This window comes from Adelges cooleyi, unplaced genomic scaffold, assembly GCF_023614345.1.
Source record: "Adelges cooleyi isolate 19-005CV unplaced genomic scaffold, UGA_ACOO_1.1 ACOO_flye_CR_arks_rails_tigmint_CR_PRNA_108, whole genome shotgun sequence".
In the NCBI taxonomy this organism is placed as follows: domain Eukaryota; kingdom Metazoa; phylum Arthropoda; class Insecta; order Hemiptera; family Adelgidae; genus Adelges; species Adelges cooleyi.
In genome coordinates, this window is record NW_026095761.1 from 539,520 (window position 1) to 563,547 (window position 24,028).

General features: G+C 27.2%; 1 protein-coding gene across 9 annotated transcripts; it reads left to right on the forward strand.

Moving 5' to 3' along the window:
- Nucleotides 1-136: 136 nt before the first annotated feature.
- On the forward strand, nucleotides 137-23,522 carry LOC126842395 (solute carrier family 2, facilitated glucose transporter member 4-like). 9 transcript variants are annotated; one of them, XM_050579421.1, is made up of 13 exons: nucleotides 9,742-9,994; nucleotides 11,595-11,662; nucleotides 16,686-16,771; nucleotides 17,838-17,942; nucleotides 18,063-18,223; nucleotides 20,282-20,406; nucleotides 20,655-20,795; nucleotides 21,092-21,229; nucleotides 21,579-21,754; nucleotides 22,171-22,389; nucleotides 22,466-22,568; nucleotides 22,648-22,816; nucleotides 22,890-23,522. In XM_050579421.1, exons 2-13 carry the CDS (start codon nucleotides 11,623-11,625, stop codon nucleotides 22,945-22,947), a joined length of 1,521 nt encoding a protein of 506 aa, XP_050435378.1. In that variant the 5' UTR covers nucleotides 9,742-9,994; nucleotides 11,595-11,622; the 3' UTR covers nucleotides 22,948-23,522. The 9 variants fall into 9 exon arrangements, with proteins under 9 accessions (XP_050435350.1, XP_050435390.1, XP_050435378.1 ...); XM_050579411.1 differs by lacking the exon at nucleotides 9,742-9,994 and adding an exon at nucleotides 10,545-10,664; XM_050579393.1 differs by lacking the exons at nucleotides 9,742-9,994; nucleotides 11,595-11,662 and adding an exon at nucleotides 137-383.
- The last annotated feature ends 506 nt before the right edge of the window (nucleotides 23,523-24,028 follow it).

The following is a 24,028-nucleotide window of genomic DNA, read 5'->3' on the forward strand; positions in this document are numbered from 1 at the left end:
TGCGCTATATGTATCATGTGCAGCTGCTGTTATCAACTATTTTTAATATTTTTGATAACGCATTATCAAATTAACAGCCGGATTTCAAATAGGCCTTTATTGACTTGTCGGTTGATAACGAAATGCTATCGTTCTCCGGGACGTAAATAATCTTTTTCACATAATAACACGACATTGTTATTGTTATTATTATTAATCTATTTTCAATCACTCAGTTTTGATTAATTGCTATTGTAGTGATTGTTGTAAACATAAAAGAAACGTCAAATGCTGTAAATACTACGGTTGACGGTATATTAATTGCAATCGTTTGTTGTTAGCCGCTGTTCGAGAAGTTGCCATGACGACTCGGTCCACAATGGATGATCGACAATCCCTATTAGGTAACTGAAACAGTTATTTATATTAACCGTCCGGTTAAGACCTAGTACGCAGAATATTATTCGATCTTTTGCACTAAGCATTAATTTTATTAAAAATAAGTATACCTTAAGTACATACAGTGAGCTAAAAACCAAATAGTAAATTATTATACTTACCATTGCTACTTATACATTTATTTAGTAGGTACTATTTTTAAAATATATATCTTGAGTGCACAAACAGTATTTCCAACAAGAGTTTCAACATAATGTCACATTCATTAAGATCACGGATACCTTAATTTTTCGAAGGGTATAGGTTATATAGATTATAACTCACAACAGATTAAAAAAATATATATTTCCCGGGAGATACTTCCATAATTTGTTTCATACATTTTTATTTAAATTATAATTACATTAGTCATAATTTTACTCCTAAACAATTACTTAAAACTATCCTGAACATTTTTTATTTTAAAATAATGTAAATCACTTACATTATGTGGTTCATTTTTATAATATGGAATTACAATAACATAATATTATATATTATGGTTACATGTTACAAGAGCAAATAAAAAAATATACATTATATTAGTAATGAGAATTAATAATTTGGGTGTCCATGATCTTAAAACTAAAATTATTATTTTACAAATACAGGTTGTTTTATTTTATACAAAGTTTCAGGCAAAATTCACATTTTACTCCCAAACTAAAAAAAATGTCTTAAAAGTAAAATGTAGTTCTAAATCAAACAATTGTCTAAAAAATATTATTTTAAATTTAGAAAATGATTGTTTGATTCAGAAAAAAATGTATTATTTTTAGAAACTTTTTTTTTTGTTTGCGATTAAAATCTGAATTTTACCTGGAACTTTATCCTAACACTTTTTACAAAAAATATTAAAAATTGATTTTTTGCATGACGTAGTATCTTTTATGTTTTTACGCTTAAACACCTATTTATTAAAAAATTATTGGGAAAAAAATGGTCTTTTAGACTTATTATTAAGCCTATAAAAATCATACATTTAAATATTTAATCAATAAAAACTACTTAAAAAATACGAAATATTAATTATTGAATATTCAGTATGAAATAAATGGTTTTCTACATATTTTGTAGTATTTTCAGACCAACCTAAGTCTATTTATTACATTAAAATTCTTAATACAATCCCACGGAGAGGTATTTTATTTTATATATATTATAAGTGTTAAAAATTAAATTTTGTACTGTGTTTAGTTCCCAATTATAGTAAACATGTAACAGATTAATTTTTAAATGAAACCGTTAGTTTCAAAAATATGTATGTTTAGTTTACCTATTCTTAATTAAAAATAATCTCTCACCATAGCTAATTTAACGTTAGAAAATGTTTTAGGACTCACATTTATGAATATCATCATTAATTAATTTAATAATTAAGTTGGTACCATTAATAATAAGTGTGCAGGAATAATGGTTAAAATAGTTTGTATAATCTATTTATTATTAATGTTATTTAATGAGTATGACAAAAATTTACAGACTTATTTAAACTGCTACAATAAATTTACAATTTTGAAAAACAATTTTTTTTAAAAATTACAATAATATGAATTGTTGTATTGATTCAACTGACATTCCTTTAAAGATTAATTGTATGATCCCGATTCCCGAATTGTAGTAATTGTATTGTTAATTATACCACATTACTATAAATTTTCCCTTTCTGAACGTAACTGTTGCAAGCTATTATTTATGATATTACAACTAACTAATGAACCATTTAATTACCTTTGACACAATATTAGTAATTATTGTATGATCATAATTGTTTATAATCAAACTCGAGCATTTATTGGTTAGAATTTTATTTTAATATGAGTCTGTATATGTATTTATATATCGTCAGCCTATTTAGCAAGAGGCGTAACTCCAAAATGTCAAATTTTACACTAAAGGAAAAAAAAACGTTTAATTTATTCTATTTTTACAATAACAAAATTGCTTACTGTTTATCACACATTTCATGGAAAAAAACATATCATCATTATTATACCAGCCGACACACAGTTTTTTTCTACTTTCAAATAGTGTAGTATACTGAAAATGTTTTTTTTGTAGATAAATCCTAAATAGGCTGACAATATGTTATTCATTACTAAAATGTTGAAAATAAAACCTAATTTTTAAATATACTTTTGATAATTATGTTCTCAAAAATAATTTAAACCGTTCAGTATTATTTAAAGTTTATTTGATGTGTTTTTAAAAATTATAACTAAACGCCGCATCCTGGTACATATAAAGGGGCATAAAATTAGTTAACCAAATCCATATTATTTTATGTTTGCCGCCGTATAGTTAAAATTCGTTTTTTATTATTTTAGTCCTTTTTGGGCAATCGATTCTATATGATAACCCCTCTTTATCATGTTCAAATAATAGGATTTGTTTACTTTTTGCACAAAATTTCGGTAATTTTCTGACGCGTGACTACTCTAAGGCCTAAGCTCCTTAAATTCTTCTAGGCATGTCCGACTATTTTTACAAGATTTAGAATTATCTGTGCATTTTTATTTTTAAATTTGTAAAGTAAAATTTTTGTTTTTATTCTAAAATTGTTTTTCATGTAACTCATCTCGTAGTTAATCAAAAATGAATTCGAAAACTTGAAAATAGGATTGTGAACCGTGAACTTTACTATAAATCCAAATTAATTTTTAAAATAAATATCATATTATCTTCCATTCGGGCGTACCAATGAAACACTCGTATATTGACTAAAACGATATCGAAAGCCACAGAGGCTCTTAATTATTTTTTTCTTTGATATTTCATTCCAACGATAATTTTTTGAATAATTCGATTTGGGCAATAAACTATTTTAATAACATGCGGGCGAATCATGTGAAGTAAGTGATCAATAATACTATGTGTGCGACGCCCATTAATCCGCGTGGAGCGAGCTTATCTCGCACGCTTACAAGCACATGTCATCGATATTATACATAATATAATAATTGTAACTATTATTATAGCGAACCAAAGAAACCATTGACAATTTTTTATGAAACAATAATTAACTAGTAGCCCAAATAACTAAAGATTTGGAAAGGGTCGTCATTATAAAACCAATACCTTCACAGCAATCGCCTCGAAGCTATTAAAACTACTATTATAAAGAAGATATTTCGTTTGAAAAGGGGTCTATAACTTCCTCTCCTTTAGACCATTCTCGTAAACGTAGTATGCATATTGTATTTACCGGTAAAAACTTGCCACCCCCCCCCCCCTTATAAATTAATCCCTGTCAAGCTAGCTCAAAATACTCAAATAAAACATAATGTTATAACTTTAAAAACGACACCTGCTACGAATAACGTAGCAACTTAAGAAAATTACATAAAAATCAAAATGTTTCACTCTAGTTGTCTAGTTGTCCACATACAGGGAGGCTCCAGTGAGAAACTGTTTAAGTATAAGATACTGTTTACCTACTTTACATTAACTTTCTAGTAATAAAGTAATGTATTTAAATTTCATGTAAATCATATTATTATTATAATTATGTATATTAAGTAAGACTGTTGAAAAACTAGGGGCAATGAAACAATATTCAGTAGAAATTTGGTGCAGAAATTAAAAAACATCTATTATTTTCGATTGTTTAGAATTTATTTGAAACCAATATTAAAATTGAATGTATGGTTCGAAAAACGTTTAGAAAGATAGTTTAAAATTTTCCGAAAAAACTAGGAAAAACTAGTATATTATTTGCGGGAAAACTGGACAAAGTGGTTTATAGGTTAAAATAAAAAAGGAGCGAATAGTAATAATACTTTTACAAAAACTGGAAAAATTAAATTATACAAATTTCCGAAAAAAAATATTACTGAGCTGAAACCCAAGATAAACTTTTGCTTATAATATTTAAAAAAAAGTGTTACAGCACAAATAAATATTCGTCTCATTTTTCAATCAAAGTGAATATGATTACAATAAGTTTTAACCTTGTTGCTTAACTAAGAAAGTATTTTTATTAATTTCCAGAAAATTAAATGCTTTTTGAAATGTGTTTTCTGTATTATACTCTAAATTTTTATTATTTTCCGTGAAATTTCCGTCAGTTTAATTCTAACCTCTAGTACAGAACAAAAAAAATATTTTACTTTCAAACAATAGTAAAATTTCTTTCCAATTCAACTAAAAAGTTTCGACAACAATTATATATCGAAGTAATGTCAGCGACAACTTATTTTTAGTTAATTAATAATTTCTATGTGAAAAATTGTAACGATTTTTACAATAACATTAAAAACGAAAATGTATTTTGTACTTCGATGGATACAGCAAGCATAAAAAAAATAGAAACATATTTTTATGTTTACTAAACTTTGTCGGATCACGCGTTTTAGTGTGGTTAAAATTAGAATGAGTTGTTTGTTTACGATAAAAAAATACGCAGGTGTAGAGGCCCCTCAAAATAATAAATAGTTATATTCTTTAAAATTGGGTTTAATACTTTCCAACTATAATAAAATGTATAGACTTTAATCCCTTTGAGATTTGTTTTATTTGCTGTACTGAATTTGTCATTACACAACATGTTTTTTTAATTTTACAAATGTTCCTTTTGTTTTCAGCACAATAATTCGACCATTCGATAATTCGAACCAACTAGTTCCTTCTTTCTAGCACTTGTGGTAGTCAAATGAAATCTTAATTTTCCCCATATTTCATACGTAAAACCCCTATAGTAGCCACTAAGCACAAATTTGTGATTCTTTACATTATAAAAAACGGGTTTGATGTTTTTCTACAATTTAAACTTGTATAGTTAAACTGACTTGACCAGAAAAAAAAAAGTTCCTTGAGTAAGTTGAATTTATTTCATGTTGTGAATTTATAATATAAAATTAATAATAAATCCTGTTGGCAGATTATTCCAGACAATTTTACTTTGATGAGTACTTTTTTGCTAGGTTGGCATTGGCTTCCAAGGTTATAATATGCTTGTACATGGGATCCATAATGCATGCGAAATCATAAGTAGTGAAAAATTGAGTGTGCGAAAATACTATACGTGTTTAAAATAAATACAGTACAATTGGTTTTGGCAATCAAATAAATCAATCGTTATTAGACATCACTTAATACTATATAGTTTGTTTTCAATTTGGATTCTTAGCCATGAGGTCGGTATTGATTTTACTAGGGTCATACTTCATAATGAGTTTTTTTTTTATAATTGTTTGTTATTGGCGAGTCTGGACACTGTATAGCTTTGTTTCAACGTTCACGATTAATTCTTAAAAGCCATAAAAATAATAAAATCATAGCAAACATCTGGACAATGTATGTATACATTTCTTTTTATAATTTGATTTACTATACTTGTAGATTTTGCCTTTTATGCGAAGAAATATCGTTATTACTTTTACAATGAACTGTATATTCAACACATCTATCAAGTAGAAATCGAGTAGGTACTCTAGAAAGGGTCAAAAACTTTAAAAAGTCTATCGCTTCACTCAAATAGTAGTAAATTAAAATTAAGTCGTCAACAATGTCTAACTCCTAATTATTTCTTTATGAAAGTCATCATCAGAAAACTCCTTTTTGAAAGCTGGTCACTATTGTTCAGAAATTGTAAATGCTTATCACTCGAAATAAAACTAAATTTGAACTAATTTAACTTAATACCTAATTTATTTATTTTGTTAAAAGTGCATTTAAAACGAATCTAGACAGTGATGTAGAAGTAGTCACCGTTTGGGGGTAGCTACAGTTTAATAAACGATTAAATAATTTAAGGAAAAATCTAAAAGCTAATTAAGGAATTAGTAGTTAATGTAAAAATGCAATTTCCCAAAGCACAACAAAGTTAACATGGGAAAGGTTTTTTTCCGGTGAAAAAATTTAATATAACATCAACATTAACTACAAAATATAATCGCTAGACATCCTACTTGTGTCGGTCTTATTTTGAATCCAGTCATAAAACAACTTTTATTGTTATTTTCGTGTTTACGTGTTGTGAAACCCTATTATTTTTCAAAGTTGAATGTATATTTTTTTAATTAGTTAAACACTATTTTTTAGCTATCTTTTAGGGCTCCGCGTAGTTAACCACTCTGAGATAAACGAATAAAAATATTTTTTTACCTAAAATGATGAAATATAGTGGGAGGTATTATTTTTTTATCTAACCAATGCTTAATTGATAAACAAATATCAAAACGCAAGTATTCAAGGTATTTGGTTTCTTATGAAGTACCAATAGAAAAACATGATAATTAATCGTATGTATCTGTAAATTCAAGCACATGATAATAATACTTCATAAACGCAGTATATGGGGAGTATTCTAAACCGTAAATTAATAAACATTTTTTCTTATTTTGGTTTTACTACTAATTATTTTCTAAATTTTTAATATATTTTAAAAATGTCTTCTTATAAGAAAGGTAAGATCTTATTTCTTATTAGTTATTACTTATTACATATTTTATTATGGATAGAAATTAATCTTTAAATGTCATTTTAAAACAATTACATTTTCAGCAACGGTTTACTAATGAAAGGGTGAGGTTAAAAATTAGATTGATAAATGTTTAAGGTATTCGTATTTATAATATGAAAACTACAAATTAGATTTGAATAAGTTAATTTTATAAACGATTTTTAAGCCTGTAATTATTAACACGCTTATTAACAAATTTCGATAAGTTATAATGTAAAATTACACAATTACATAAGTTATAACTATTAACTATAGTTTTATAATATGAGCTTTAGTATACTTGATGATACCGTATCTCCTTCGCATGTGTATGCTAAATGCAACCGAGTGTTCTTATAAGTTAGGCATGTTTCCACGACGTATGGTTTAAAACATACTTTACTTATAATTGGTATTTTGTTTAAACAAGCTTATGCTAGCAGCAGTTAAAAAGGTGCCGTTATCTACTATCTACAGATTCGCATTGAAGCGTTTTTTGAAATAGCGATTTTATCACTTTTAGTTATAAAATTTCCTGAAGACCTGCGACTCCCAGAACCCATAGACGTGTCACTGTGCAGGCTTTTATTTATAATATAGTTACCTAAAGTTGGTATTTAAAATGCAGTTTTAGAATTTCGAATACCTCCCTTGTATAAAATAATGCACAAAGAAACTGTCATTGCTTAGTGTTTTATCTAAATAATTACACTAATAGTAAAACGCGGTTGAAGATAGATCTTGAATGAAAGTATTTACGAACACTACATTGTTTGTATACAGTACTTGCTACTATCGATTACAAAATATTGTTAATTATAAAATATTTAAAAATCAGTTAGAAAGGTAGTAGATGAAACTATTGTATGGCGTGTAAAATGAAAATGATTAAGACAAAAAAAGAAGAAAATGATCTGATAAAAATGATAGTAAGAATGAGCCGATGTAGATATTAGGATGTCCGAACATCACTCTATAACTATAGACAAGAGTGTACTTACAATTAGTAAGTAAGTAGTAAGAAAATAATAATAAATATGTAAGGCCAGAAAAACAGAAGATAGTATGAGCCAAAATAGTTTTGTGCCTGTCGATTTTAATTAATTGCGGTCAAATAAAAGTTATTTTCTTAATTTCATAATATATCGTTTGCCACTAAACCAAAACAATTTGCAAACAATTCCAATCTGGTATTGATAATGCATGATAATATAGGTAATAATATGGTTGTAGGTTGGTTCTAATCACAAATATTGTGATATAGTATAGTTAACACAACTCGATTTATGTTTCTCTTCTTTTCTTGTAACTGAATTATATTACACATTGTCAGTGTAATCGTAAATCTTTTTATTAGATACCTAATCAATGTAATTTTCAGCAAATGGTTTTTGTAGCAGAAAATTGCGTACAATTTGCTCATTTCTGAATTTAATATTTTAAGTAAATACAAATAATCTTACATGTATTGTTTAATAATGTATTATTGATTTATTATAGTATAAAACTTATGTACTTATACTAGAGATTGTATATAATCTATATAAATTTTTAAAAAAAATAACTAATAAATAACTTTATAACATAATATCTTTGCTATGTCAATGCAACATACATCTTGACAAACTCAAGGAGCTAAAACTAATCCGTTCATGGTAAAATTAACTACGTAGAATCAAACATATGAAAGCATACTGACATTGAAAACTAGACGACTTGAACAGTTTGCATGTTAGTTTTAATTAACCAGATAACTTGGATACTTAATTATTTATTAGATTGAAGGTTTAATTGGACGATACCTAATGAAAATTAAACTTGAAAATAAAATCAATACATTAAAATTAAAATAATTCATTATAAAATATCGTTGAATAATATTTTAAAATGAATTATATATTTTAAGTAGCAATGGTGACTTAGCAATTTGGGTTTTAAAATTACGTATTTAAAAAAAATTGGAAAAAGAGATCGTGGGTTTAAGTACCAGATTTAAAAACATTACCTAGGTATATAATTAAACAATTACTGTGTATCTTGCTATGTATAGATACTTAAAAATAGAATAATAATTGGTAATTGGTATAATATTGGTATTTTGTTGTTGATATTAAATAAAAAATAGTAAAACTGGTAAATTTTAAAATTCGAAAAGTTATAAAAAAACTTCTTTAATACAAATGTTACTAATGCTACAAATGCTTACTAGTTCAATTGTAGGTATTAAGTATATAGATTAGTTATTATATTAAGTGTTCTAAAATAAGTTTTTAGTTTGAAAAACAAATTTAGTTGGTTGACTTGGAGTGGAAATTAAATTTAACCAAATATTGATATATATGTATAAGTGGGTATTGGATTATGACAGACGAAGAAGAAAAAAAGGAGTGCTTCGCTAAAATAAGAATGTCGAGATAGCTGTATAAAAAGCCTAGGTTACATGTAGAACTACAAATACCTAAGTACCTATGTAAAAGATAATTTGGAAATTTCACCATTGGAAATGTGAAGGAAAATAAATTAAAATGGTTTAAGCACGTTAGTAAAAGGAAAAAGAAACCGTTAAAAACATTAGTACATAGCTAGATTAACTAAAGTAAAAATTGGTGCATGTGTATAATGTCATACAGGTGTCCGGATTAGATAAAAAAATGTTAAAGTAGACGATTTGGCTGCCCGATCCCTTTGTACAAGATAATAAAATATAAGAAAGAAAGTTAAAAAACACTAAATTTTTAAATAAAAAGTAAACACTTATCTTTAACAACCTTGTTATTTGTTTTTACAACATATTTTTTTTTTATCTTGCGTTATCTTAATCGCTATTTACTAACATATCAAACAAATAATTTACCGATCAATTTGTCAAATACTACCAAATCAGTATTGTACCAACTCTTAGATGGAACTATTATTCTTTTTTTGGTACAATCATAAACATTAATGTTAGAAAGTTTCAATCAAATTTATTTTCTCAAACAAATATATATATAATCTACTTTAATGCAATTCAGCTTGGACGGCAGTGATAGAATTTCCTTTATATTTCGTTTTTGGTGTACTTTTTCTCTATACTATTTTTATTACAAAACTAAATTCAAACCATATTTAACACTAAAATAGAGGATTGTATAAGTAAGTAGTTACATCCGTTTCAGTTATAATGAAATTGAATAAATGTATTTTTAAATGAAAAAAAATAACAATTATTCTATTTTTGTATCTAAATTATAATAAATAAGTAAAGTACCTAGTAAAATAATTAATTATAGTATTAATTGTTAGTTAATTTAATTTTCCTGATTGTTATTTATAGTGACAGCTTACTTAATTTTAGGCAAAAATAATAATTATACTATATTTAACCTTTGGCTTATGTTTTACAACCAAGACTTAACTATTATTGTAAACATTAAAAAAAACAAGTTTGTTTTTAAAATACAATATATATATTAGACATAATATTAATTACTTTTAATAATACATTCTACATTCCTTACACGCGTTTTCCTTTATACTTGCACTATAGAGTTGTATGTTTAAAGTGCACAGAGTAGTTATTGTATTGTATAATAATCAATAAGGAATAGATTGTTCAATGTTCTCGATAAGTCTGTTTTTTTAGGTATTTATTAGAACTCACGAGGCATATATCTGTAGAATATTAGTCGAGAGTTCTGGTTTATGTAAAAAAAAAGTATATTCAGTCAATATGTCAACCTTTTGTGCTGATGGCCTCATACCAGCTCGATTTTTGTGCCTTGTAGCTCATTTTATTATGCTCGTCATGGCCTTAAATCACAGGGTAAGATTTGTATTAATTTTTTTATTATTTAAACAATATTAGTTTATTTTCGTATAGAAATAAACAAGGCCGGTTTAAATATAGAATTAAGATCATAACTAACTTTTATAATGATATTAAATGATACTAAAAAATTATATTATCATTTTTTCTTTATTTATTTTAATTACTATTAGTTTTCTTTTTTTTTTTATTAATGATCAAATATTATAGCACGACAATTATACAAAACTAAATAAATATAAATATATAATATTATTACTCACTATATGAACTTGAATCCAAACACAACGATAAAACAATTATTAAATTATTAATTTCTATTATGTTAAACATATAAACATCATCATTAATTGTATAGTTTTCGCTATACATCATTAAATATTAGACTATTACGCAGTTTCTTTTGAATATTATTTCCATTTGTTTTACCTAATACCTCGAGTTGTAAATTTTGTTATAAGCATAAGTACTCTTGTGTTTTATCAGTCAGCGCGCGTGAGCTCTTTATTACAAGTGCACCCAGAAGAGTTCTTATCACGTATAACACTGTGTATTATAATATTACACTTTAAATGCGATTGAATTATGTTTAATTAAGTTCATATTAAATGTATTAGTTATAATTGCATTCAAATTATAAGATCATATCAAATAGGAATAGTAATAACATTTGTTTTATCAGTCAACTATCGATTCTGTAACAACGCTACTACCGGAGTCTGCATTGATTTAAATAATACTGTTAGTTGTTAATGATCTGTTAAATCTGTTGGTTCCTAATATTAGTTACAATTTTTTTACTTTTAACAGTCATATCGGTCTAATTTTTGTCTTTTTAATGTTTAAATAAGCATGAAATAGTATAGTTTTTTTTTTATAACTGTGCATACACTGAACATTTTTGTAAATTTAATTAATTGCAATTAGGAACAAAACGTTAAAGCCTGCCTTCCTTATGATTACGACAAAGATCTGTACATGGATCAAGATAAAAGGTAATTTATTTAACTGATGCACATTTTGCAATTTTAAAGCTTTATCATTCGAACACAATACACGCAATCACTTAATATGTGTACACTATAGTAAAATACAGGGCTGTTCTTTGGGTAGAGGCGGGGTCGACGCTGGCTATTTAATTTTGTTGGTACCTCATTGGCATTAATTCTCAATTTTTTAATTATAAAAAGTTTTAAACTCGAATTTTTAGTGAGCAAGTCATAGTTATAAAAAAAACATGGTGGTAAAGTATAGCTTGTTTAGATTCAGCTTCTTTTATTCAAAAACTGAAATGGCGCCCCTAGAAAATGTCACTTAAATGCCAAGTTGTATGTATGTACGTTGAAGACTTAATGAATTGTAGACATTTAGACTTCAGTAGTTCCTTAAACATAATTTAGTAGTCCGTGATATCGGTGTATTAAATTCATCAATTTTGATTGCATCCTAATATACTCATGTTATTAAACCTTGCTTTATTATAAGTTCAATGACATTCTAAAAGATAAAACAGATTTATAGTTAGATATACATAATAATTATTATACAACTCCTGGCTTTCATTATTATATATTCAAAAAATAAGATATATTATAAAAATATAAATTGTATTATCATAAAAAGCATAACATCTAAGTATTTGTGCGTTTTTATCGTAAATTCATAATTTGAAAATCCGTTTTAAAATTAAATCAATCACGCGTTAGGTTTAACTTCCTTATAATGTATTGAATATTAAATACAAGTCTTTTTCAAAACTATTATTTTAAAAATATACTATTAGTATTCAGACAATGATGTGCGCCGATGACAGGTTAACGATGACCTATGTCTAAATATGGTTCAAGTTATCCGACGTAGGAGGTTTAGATGAATTGATTATTCCTGGAAATGAAACTTGGCGAATAAATAGAGTAACCCCAAGGTTCCGGAATAACTTTAATGTACCGATGTGTAATCAACATTTAAAAAAAAAAATACTTCCTAAAGTTTATCCAACACATGCATTGACACATTTTCTCTTTTTTTGATTTTTTTTTCTTTGTAAATAATGCCTATGCTTTGTTATTGAAAAAAAATAAATTATGCATCTTTTTGTTGATATTTGCTTTCTTAAAAAAGTATTCATAAGTTGAAATCCATTACGAAACGTATGAATAGTATTTTATTTAAGTGATTTGTTTAAAAGTATTCTCATTTTTTTTTATATGCTACGCACTAAGCACTTTTAGCTTCGATGTGAAGTTGAAAAAATTATTTTATTAGATATCCGTCAGATCAATTTATTTCACTGCACGATATTACTGCCACATTTATATAAATGCAATCCTAAACATAATAAATTATTCTGATTAATTTAGGTTGATGATCGGTTATACCCTTTCAATCGGGTTTATTGGTATAGAAATGTTTGGATTCGTGAGTGGCATAACCATGTTTTCTCCTACAACTGGATTTATATGTATCCTTTCCCATGATTGATTTTGTGTTAAAAAAATGTTTGTCTAAATAAGTTTATATATCCAATGTTTTATTATTGACTAGTTGTAACGACTATGACAATATTATTTTGTGTCTTTATGTTTTCAATATTTCTACTTCTGTTATCTGTTCCTATATTTTGTTTTTTTTTTTTTTAATAATTCCTTGACAACTATTTTTATTAGCTATGATATGTCATGCCGTGGCCACTATAATAATATTTTACTTTCTTCAAGATTTATGGACTTGTGAAATGTTTTGGTCGGTGTTTTTCTTGTGTAGCATGTTGCCATGTGCAATCGAAGTCATAACAATTTGTTATTCGTTTATAATGAAAAAATAACATTAAAACTTATTGCGTCTTTAAATCCATATAATTTAATTTATCTAGAATATTTCAAATTGTATTTTTAACAATTAGATAATAATATTGGTATTGTTTAAATGCTATTAATCCATTAAAATAATAATATATCAGTACTAGTATATAGATAATAAATTAAATACATTATTTTTAATGTATATCTTTGTGACTTAGGTATGTAATATAATTATGAAAAAGAACTATTTTTTAAATGTAAAAATAAGTGTTTTACGGGTGCGTTTATTTTTAAAAATATGAGCGTGGGTGTAGCATCTTATTTTAATGCCAATTTTGTTTCTACTTTTTTATTAAATTTTGTTATAATTTGTCTTTTTGATACTTTATTAACTTAGGTATTTCACTAAATGACTAACTTTTTTATAAATATTCTTTAAAAAGTTATTAATTAGTTTCATTTTTAATAGTACAGTAAAGAAAATCTATCACGCTAGAACTTAGTAAAAAAAGTAAACTGAAATAATTCGAAAGTATGTCATTATCAATATAATAATATGTATAAATATATTATAGTAATGTGGTTTTGTATGTTTTAAAAATTACATTAATTACATTTATCTAGGTACTAACTTCGTATTTGTTTACTTTTCTTAATTATTTGTATTATAAATAGAAAACTTACGCGTAATGCACTTGATTTTATTTTTTAACATTTATTATATTATAAATAGGCAATTTGCATGACTCAGAACTTTATTATGTGTCATGGCTTGGTAATATTTATTATTATTTAGTAAAACAGTTAATAGAAATTAATATTTTATATTATGATTAAAATTACGCAATATACGAGTATAATAACAATTTTGTTTTGATATTTCATTGTGTCATTTTTGCGATATCTTACATAAAATAGAGGTCGTACTTTCATTAGGTTATTAAGCTGTTTATTTATACTATTTAAATAATTAAGTGATAATAAACGTTATTTAATTTGCGGGTTTTCTGATTAACATCATTATGATATTATGTTTTGTTAGTTATAACTTATAAATACAAAAACATAATTAATAAGTAAATTGCACTACTTGCATTCAATATTATTTTATTTAAAAAATAAATGTCAGAAAAATATAATATAACTATCAGGTAATCAATATTTTTAAACTTACTTTTATGGCAAGTAATAACTATACTTTTAATTTTAAAACAGTCACAATACGAAATCAGCCATGTGCGTTGTGATAATTGTCGCAAGGAAAATGTCATTATGATTTTTTTATACAGTTGTTTTGTCCGAAAAACTTTCATCCCATTTGCTTAATTATTGTATGGTGCTATATTATTATTATTACACTCCGTACTTCATCATGTGAAAAATGCGTGCATGCCGTACCACGTGAGTTCATTTAAACATGAAAAAAACAAGAATGTCAGTTCTGATCGGTGGTTAATTCTAAACATGTACTTTTTTACGCTATGTTAAATATTTAGTTTGGTTAGCTTGGACATTTTATTATACATGCCGGTTAAATTTTTTTTTAAAAATGTTGACATAAATTCAGTTTAAAAATGCAATTTTAAAAACAAAATGTTCATTTTTATTTTTTATTAAACTCGTAATAACATTTTGTGGAAATGGAAATGCTATTTTTTACTAAGTGTGGTTTTATTTACACGTTTAGAAGTCTTGCTAATTTTTGCCAAAATTGACGTTTTCCTTTTAAACTCAACTTCCAATGTAGATATAGATATAAAAATAAGTTTTTGATTTTACAGTAGGTACTAACCTTTTACCTATCTGTATTGGTATTCGAATTTTTTCCTCAAATTTTAGAAAGATACTTAAGAAAAATAAATAATCAATGACATCCCTCATAAAAACACATCGGAAATATAATTTTATTAAAATCTCATACTTTTTAGTATCCTAATCGGTCAACAAAATTGTTTTTAATAGAATTACGTTTTTTTTAAATATTTTAATAAAATCCATAAAAAATAGTTAATACGCTATTGTCGCAAATAACCATTAATTAACTAATTTCCTTAGTTTTATCGAATAATAATATTGAATTATTCTTCCTACTTGTATTTAGGGATTTACGGTTTCATTAAAACTTTCATTCTGTTCATACCACTGATCACGAGTTACTTGGCATAAGGATAACATAGGATATACTTGACATGTAGGATATATTATATAATATATAGATATATATTTGTATAAAACTTAATAGGACTACAAAAAAAAAAACGCTCTATAATAATTACTAGTTAATGTGTAATAATAATAACGAATACCTATTACTCATGTACATCGAGGTCACAATCTAGGCACGTTATAAATTTTTAAATGAAATCGCGACATACCAATAGTTACTATAATTCCCCCATCAGTTAACTATTTTGAATCAGTCTGATTGTTCGTCTCATGTGAGATGTCGCGATTTTTTATTAATTTTTTAACAGTATTGTCTACATGTCTTACATCATATAATTTTATAATATAATAATTTTTTAATTTTTTTTTTTCTTGACTAAATAACCGTTGACGCGTGGTCATATTCGCATGATTTTTCGCTGTAATCGTAAATTGTAAGGTAATGTTTTTTTCCTATTATTTACAGTTCGTAAATTTCGTTCGGTATCATCCAATTAGTCTTTTTTTGTTTCACACGACGCATTGTTCTAAATTTCATTTTCAATGTCGTTGAAACCACGTCAAACTGAAATTACCTGTTGGACGTTTTAAGTTATTATATAATAGTCAACACACTACATATAGTATAATGTTTGTATAGTTAAACCAATATACACTAGTTTTAACACGTTAACCGTTTAGTATTGATTTCGCTGATTAATGTTAAATTAATTATTAAAATGTCTTACATTAAACTACTTCAAAATGACGTTGGATTCGGTAAGTATTAAGCGTGAACTATACTTCGGCATAGTTTTTATTGAAGTTTATGAACGTTGACAATTTTTTTTTACATTTAAGTTTTTAATTTTAATTTTATAATTACAAATTGCCACTATTTTTAAGTTACAACGAAATGATTATTTATCATTGTTAATGTTTCAATTTTGAATTACTTAAGTCAATTACTACCTAAATATGCCTACGGGGGTTCGGTTTTTGACGACACAATAACTTGAGCGATATCTTCTAAAGGAGAATATTATTTTAATATTTCAATTTGTCAATTTAGGGTCCAACACGGATGACGAAATGGAAAAGATGCAGAAAAAGGATGAATATAATACCGAATACAACCAACAAGAACGTCCGAAAAGAGTAATTATTATTTTCAACTATTTATTTATATTTTATTCATTTACGTGAATGCATTAAAACATGTATAAGTAGCAACGTAGTAACATATTAAATTAGGTATTAGGTGTATAATAAAAATTAACAACAGCTAAAAACATTGCAAGCGAGTTAATGGAGTTTATGAACAAATACAAATAATTAGCAAAACCAGTGATGTTGGTCGATTTTTAACAAACACGATTTTACTACAAATAAATGACGTACACATTGAGTTTACATAATAATATTTATTTTGTCTGGGGTGACGTGAAAAGCAATAACTTTAAACGTTAACTAAGCCTGAAATAATATTTGTCAATGCATAGGAGTTAAATCAATAACTTCTCCATTGAACGGCTATCCATTTATTGTGATAAATAGTGTATTCAACCTATAGGCTTGTGTAATATAAAATGTAATAATAAACTTGCACAATGAACCTACTAGACAACATTGTAAAAAATAGACTTGTTCTCGCGTTTGAATATATTATTACTTATTATTATTAGGTTTGTTGTTAGATTAGAAAACAAACAAAAAAAGTTTTTTTTTCAATTCATATGGTAAAACATAAAAATATTAATACTGTTCACTAGATATGCTCAAATTTTTTATACGACAGTCAATAATAATAATAAAATGTATCGATGAATGATAGATAACTATTTATTCATGACTAAAGATAAAATATTATTTTTATTTATAGTATAAATAATAATATTATCTTTAGATGATTTCAAACTTATTTTAATTATATTATTTTATCAAGTTATTTTTTTTTATATTAAATAAAACGATTAATTAGATTTATCTTGAATAATTTTAATATTCACCTATATCTATACCAAACAAATTTTAAATGAAAAATGAATAAAGTCAGGTAAACTCGTCGACAAATTATCTTTTTTTAATGTATCTTTTTATTTAGCTAAAAAATAATTCGAACATTGCCCAAATCAGTTGAGTACTTGACTACCTCTATTATTGTTAGAAATTATTCAAATAGGTTCAATGATGAATATGTACTATTTTTATTATTTTTTTCCAGGAAAGCAAAGTGTCTTGGATACTGTTTATAACGACGTTGAGTGTTAGCCTAGGATGTTCTGTTCCAGCGGGTTATAACATTGGAGTAGTTAACGCGCCTTCGGAGGTGAGTGTGTCTAAAATCATAACATTTAAATGCTTATATTAGCCAATTAAAAATATTTCACACTACAATTATTTGCATATTAATTAAACACTAAAAAAACAAACATTACTACCTATACAGATATTGAAACAATGGTGCAACGACACGATTTTGTTCCGTTATGCTGTCGAATTAACAAAACCTCAACTGGACGTTTTGTGGTCAGTGCTGGTTTCGGTTTTCCTCATTGGTGGCATCATCGGCGGTGCAGCTGGTGGAAACTTGGCCGACAAGTTTGGCAGGTACTATACACCGTTATTTACCATTGTCAGCACTCGGATATAATAATATTTAATACGATCCCCGAACTACTCTTTTAAACACGGGTGTAGGGGTACAGATTTTTCAAAAATCGGCTGGAGTACTACACTAGCTCCATAACATCCAACAGTGTTAGCGACGAAATCCGCAATGTTGCTCTCGATTTCCCATAGCACACCGTCGTTGTCGACGTCTATATGTGTGACCGTACGACAGTCTGAATTTTTTTTCACCTTAATGTTTTAACAGACAAAATCTGACTTCTCCGTCCGTTGTTTTCAGCATCAAAAAATACAAAGTTGAAGGGGGAAAAATGTAATCTCAACGGGGCTGTGGTAAAGTACATTTTAACCCTCATAACACAATTTTCTTAGTGGTATACAATTATTTTTCGATACAAATAACCAGAATTGTCAGTAACCCAGGTTTATTGTAAAAAAGTCCAAACCCAGTTAAGTTGAACTTCCCCAGCCCCGTTTAGTTGTGCCAATGTTTGTTATTTATTTTAGCGAAATCGCGCCCCTGACCGTGTTGTTGATTTTTTTATCGTTGTTCTTACCAACATCATGTTTTCTTCCAAAAAACTTTCTTTGGCGTCCCAGCTGTATAGGTTGTTCAGTCCTTTAATGCGGAAGTACATGACAGACCCGTAAGCCGACCCTAGAACGACCATTTTGCACGGCTTCCGACCGATGTTGACCACACACTTTGGGTTGATGCGCTTCCGCAAGTGTTTGGTCCGGACCTTAAACATGTCTTCGCCTGACAAGTACGTGAAGTACAAATAATTGCATTTGGGCGTTTCAATCAGGACCAGATAAAATACGTGTTCAGATCCGGTTACTGAACACGAGATGGTAGCCGAACGGGGAAGCTTCACTCTGTATCCTTCTTTGCCTTGGACGTTCCAGACTATTATGGCCCTCGTTCCACCGTCTCCGACATAAACGATCGTGCTATTGTCGCTAACGTATTCGACCACCAAGTATTTTAGTCTACTTCGGACCTTGCATAATAGCGACTCCAGCGGTATCGTGTAGAGTATCTGAAAAACAAAAGCTATTGAAGTTGTTCTGCCGTACGTCTTGCCCCTCCGCCCCGCCACAACAAATTTCAAACCACAATTTTGAGCTGACGGGGTTAGGTTAGTTAACCTACGCGGCCATTTCCGTAGTGGATGCCCAAGACTTTGGGATCGCTTTCCTTGGTGGGAATGTCTTCGAGAGAATTGACAACCCCATTGTCCAGCACCCAAATTATGCCATCCCGGCCCGTGTATATGTCGATGGCGTTTATTATGACGGCTGATTTATCTCCTGCGCTGCTCGTCGCCAAAGTAGGAAAAGGCCGGACATAATTGTAACATTGGTCGTTACCATTGAGCGTGACGCTGCTTAGCGTGAAAGGCACGCCTTCTCTGAAACGACAATTTTGTCATGGCGGTTATTTACAATGGAATCAACATTCCTATTTGGTACTGATTGTTTCCTGTACAACCATTAATATACATAATATGGACAGTATAGTCTTGTTGTGTACATCTTACTTGTAGCGCGGTGAAACCAAGTACACGTGTTGTCCGCAAATTTGAAACCTGGTGAAAATTATGTTTTTCGGTGTATGTTTTTTATTTTTTTTATACATTTTTTCCACTTTTTCGTTTGGCCACTTGACGTAATGTCCATTCAGCATGTGCGGTTTACATATTTTGTTTGTAGTTCGACCGCAGTTATCACCGCCAAGCGAATCGGTGTAATAGTATACTAAAATTATGAAAAAACTGAATTTCATATTAGTATAACTGCATCGAAAAATCTGCGAAAAAGTCGCTTCATTTTCAGAATTAAACAATTAATTGAGTTCACACATTGTTACTCTGGAAACGAATTCTGCGTAGTTTAATTTGATAAGACTATACTAAATTGTTATAGGTAATTCACAAAATAAAAACGCGTTGAATATTTTTAACCACGTTAACAACCTACAAAATACAATATCTATATTATAGTAAATGATTTATGGGTTTTTTTTTGTTTCAGAAAAGGAGCTTTAAGACTTACATACTTCCTAAACCTGCTGTCTGGTATAAGCTTTTTATGCTGTAAACCGGTAGCCCTTGTTGAATTATTTTTCCTTGCGAGGCTGATTGCTGGTTTATCAGCTGGTATGTTATATTTTTATTAATGTCAATACGAATTGTATGGCTATTACACTATAATATAATAAATAGAGATGGAATCTTTAAAAATCCCATTTACAAAAAACGTTATATTATTTGAAGAGTCAATCGTCCAATTTTACATTAGCCATAAAATTGTAATTGAATAACATTACATCATATTAATATTGTAATGTTATATAATTATTTATGTACAAATAACAAATAATAGTTGTTCTTTTATGGTTTTTTAGGTCTTACTATGGCTATGGTGCCTATGTATTTATTAGAAATAGCCCCTATGAATACTGAAGGTATTTTTGGGGTAATTTTTACTGTTGGACTGAACTTTGGTGTAGTTTTATCTCAATTTTTAGGATTGGAAAATCTTTTAGGTAAGTTATTTCTAATCTATGTGTTTTAAAGTGTCAATATTTCCAAACTTTTTTTTTTTTTTAGGGTACAATAGAACTTAAATTTACATATTATATACCTCGAAAATAGCTGAAAATGTCTACACTGACAAAAATATTCATACGTTATACTTAAAGTTTAAAATATATTTTTGAAAATATTGATATTTTTCTAAATTATCTAACAAGTTTTTTGCCAAAACAAAGTTAACTTTTAGAATAAAGCACATAATATGGACAATTTATACTAATATTAATATTTAATTTTGTAATTTTAGGTACTGAACAACTTTGGCCGTATTTATTTAGCTTATTTGCAGGATTAGTACTAGTTGTTCTTCCTGTACTACCATTCGTTCCTGAGAGCCCTAAGTACTTGTATACAGTGTGCAACAACTACAGAAGAGCATTAATTGGTAAAATCATAAAACATAATTTATAATTATTTTCTAAAATTTTGTTGAATTGTTAACCATTACTTGGAAATTTTGAGAAAACGTTTTAAAAAATTATTTTTTCTTATATAAGGGAATAGAAATTTAAAAAAATTACACTGTAATATTAAAATTACAACAAGAAACAATTAATGAATGATGGACAAAATGTAATATATTTAGTTATTACTTACAATGTTTATAATTGTATCTATTTATTCAGTTCCATGTTCAACTAACTACAGAGCCCATCTTTAGAAGTGCATAGTCAGTTGTTACTTATTCCTTATTGTAATGATACCTAATGGATATATGTTTGGATTTTTTGCAGAACTGAGTCATTTAAGAGGAAAGCCTGAATCAGAGATAAGTTGGGAATTAGGAAAGCTAGTTGTTTCGTCTGAAATTTGGACATTGCGTAAAGTGTTGAATGATCCAATAAATCGCAAAGCATTACTTATTACGTGCGTAATAATGTTAGGTCAACAACTGTCTGGAATTAATGCTGTAAGTGAATTATTATTTATTATCATATTGTTGTTAAACTATTTGAATCTACTTCGCCCTATCCCATTTAAATGGGGTCGCCCAAACGAATAGGCTTTCTCCACAAAGCTATATCTATCGTTATTACTTTATTCACTCCACACACACACTTTCTTGGTTTTTATTTAATAAAAAATTATTTTAACAATAAGTAAAAGTTATGAATAACTATTTTTTCAGTGAATACCTAATGAATCATTTAAATTATTTACAAATAAAAATAATTACTCATGAATAGTCAAATAATGAACAATGTAAAAAACCATAAATAATTAATAAAAAATTGTTCATGCATTTTTTTTTATTCCGAATAGTTATTTGAATTAAAATGTATTAATTAAATTCTATCTCTGATTAAAACTATTATTTTATTACAGATATTCTACTACTCAACCTCTATTTACATTAATGCCGGACTGAGTACGGTTGGTGCTCAGTATGGAAATTTGGGTGCAGGACTTATTAACTTTATCGTAACAGTTTTATCGACTGTGTTTATAAATAATTTTGGACGAAAAACGTTGCTCATTTTCAGTTGCATTGCTTGTGTTTTTATGCTCACGGGTTTAATGACTTTTATGGTCCTTTCGTCCGCCGTAAGTGTAAAACTAGAGTAAATAATTGGACATTTCTTAGAAGAAATATATGTTTTATATTATTATTTTTTTTTAGGGTACAATAACTGGTTTGTCTTTCTTGTCGGTGTTCTTTATAATTGGATATGTCTTGTTCTATGGAATAGGCATAGGCCCTATCCCATTTTTTATCGGATCAGGTGTGTATAATAATATATTATAGGAAACTGCAGCAACACAAATTTTAACAACGTTACTTTATTATGTTATGCTTTATAGAATTGGTGGATGTCGGGCCCAGACCTATTATCATGGCAGCAAATAGTGTTGCAAATTGGTCAGGTAACTTTTTGGTCGGGCTAACTTTTCCAATCATTTCATTGGCACTCAAAGAGTTCTCGTTTCTACCATTCATCGGGTGTACTATATTTCTCATCATTTTCACGTGGTAAGTTTTTTTTAAAATTGCTTACACCAATGTTATTTTTGAAAATATAATTGTTTTTTTTTTATGCTTTTAGGAAATGTGTTCCAGAAACTAGAGTTACCACCGAAGTAGAAACAATAGAACCTAAGTAGATTTCTATATTAAACATAAATAGACCACATAGGCAAACACAAAAAAAAAAATGAATACTTAGTATTATTACCACTAAATGTTATTGAGTACAAATATATTGTTATTTTAATTTGGTTATAATGAATTTATTTTTATTCCTTTAGTGCTGTTTTTTTTTTGTATATTTTAATTTATTGTTATCATTTGAATATTATAGAGAATTCCAAAACATAATTGAGAGATAAAATAGAAAAACATGTCATGTGACAAAATAAAATTTTGAACTTAAAACTGAATCATTATTATAAAATTAGTTACCAAAACAAAATGTATACAAAATATGTTACATTAAATTGCTGCACGGGAAAAAAGTTGTAGTCATTACAATTCAAAATGTTTGTTGACGAGTATACATTTTCAGTTCATTGATGAGTTTTTATTATATTATAAATTTTTGTTTATAAATTTATTTTGAACGAATTTGTATACTAGCAAAATAGTATTAGATTAGTTATTATATTTAGGTTTAGAAAGCAATTATTATTTTTCATTATATTACGTTACCAGATTTCATACATCTCAGTATTTATTAATTAGTTAAAATTTTTATTATTTTTATTTTATTTTATAATATTGTTAAAACTGTACAACTATTCACTATACTTTTATTGTATTGAGTAATGAATTATTTTGGTTTTATGTATGAGTATTTTTTTTAAGTTATTTTAACTAGTTCCTTGTTTTAAATAAAACTTGTGGTAATTTATGTGTAAATGGACTATTAGTGTAATCAATATACAATTTATATTATTTATTTATAAGTTATTAGTTATTACAAAGAACTAAATTACTAAAACTCTCCCTATTATTGTAAAAATTGTATTAGTAAACATTTCAACAAAATTACAAACTATTAACTGTCAAATATTCAGAAAGCAGAAATTTTAAATATTAATGGTACAGTTTTGCAAACAAATGATTTGAAATCTGATAAATATATATATATATTATAATTTTTTAAGTTATAATTAATTTAAAATTACTCAATGTAGTCAATTGAGTATGTTGTAGTCAATTTTTGAATCTTTTAAACACATCTAA

Excerpts from the sequence above, each read along its gene's own strand:
- LOC126842395 (XM_050579393.1), top strand. The coding sequence starts at position 341 with ATGACGACTCGGTCCACAATGGATGATCGACAATCCCTATTAG. Across the intron at positions 20,407-20,654 it reads GATTGCTGGTTTATCAGCTG|GTCTTACTATGGCTATGGTG; the intron begins GTATGTTATATT and ends ATGGTTTTTTAG. Across the intron at positions 20,796-21,091 it reads AGGATTGGAAAATCTTTTAG|GTACTGAACAACTTTGGCCG; the intron begins GTAAGTTATTTC and ends TTGTAATTTTAG.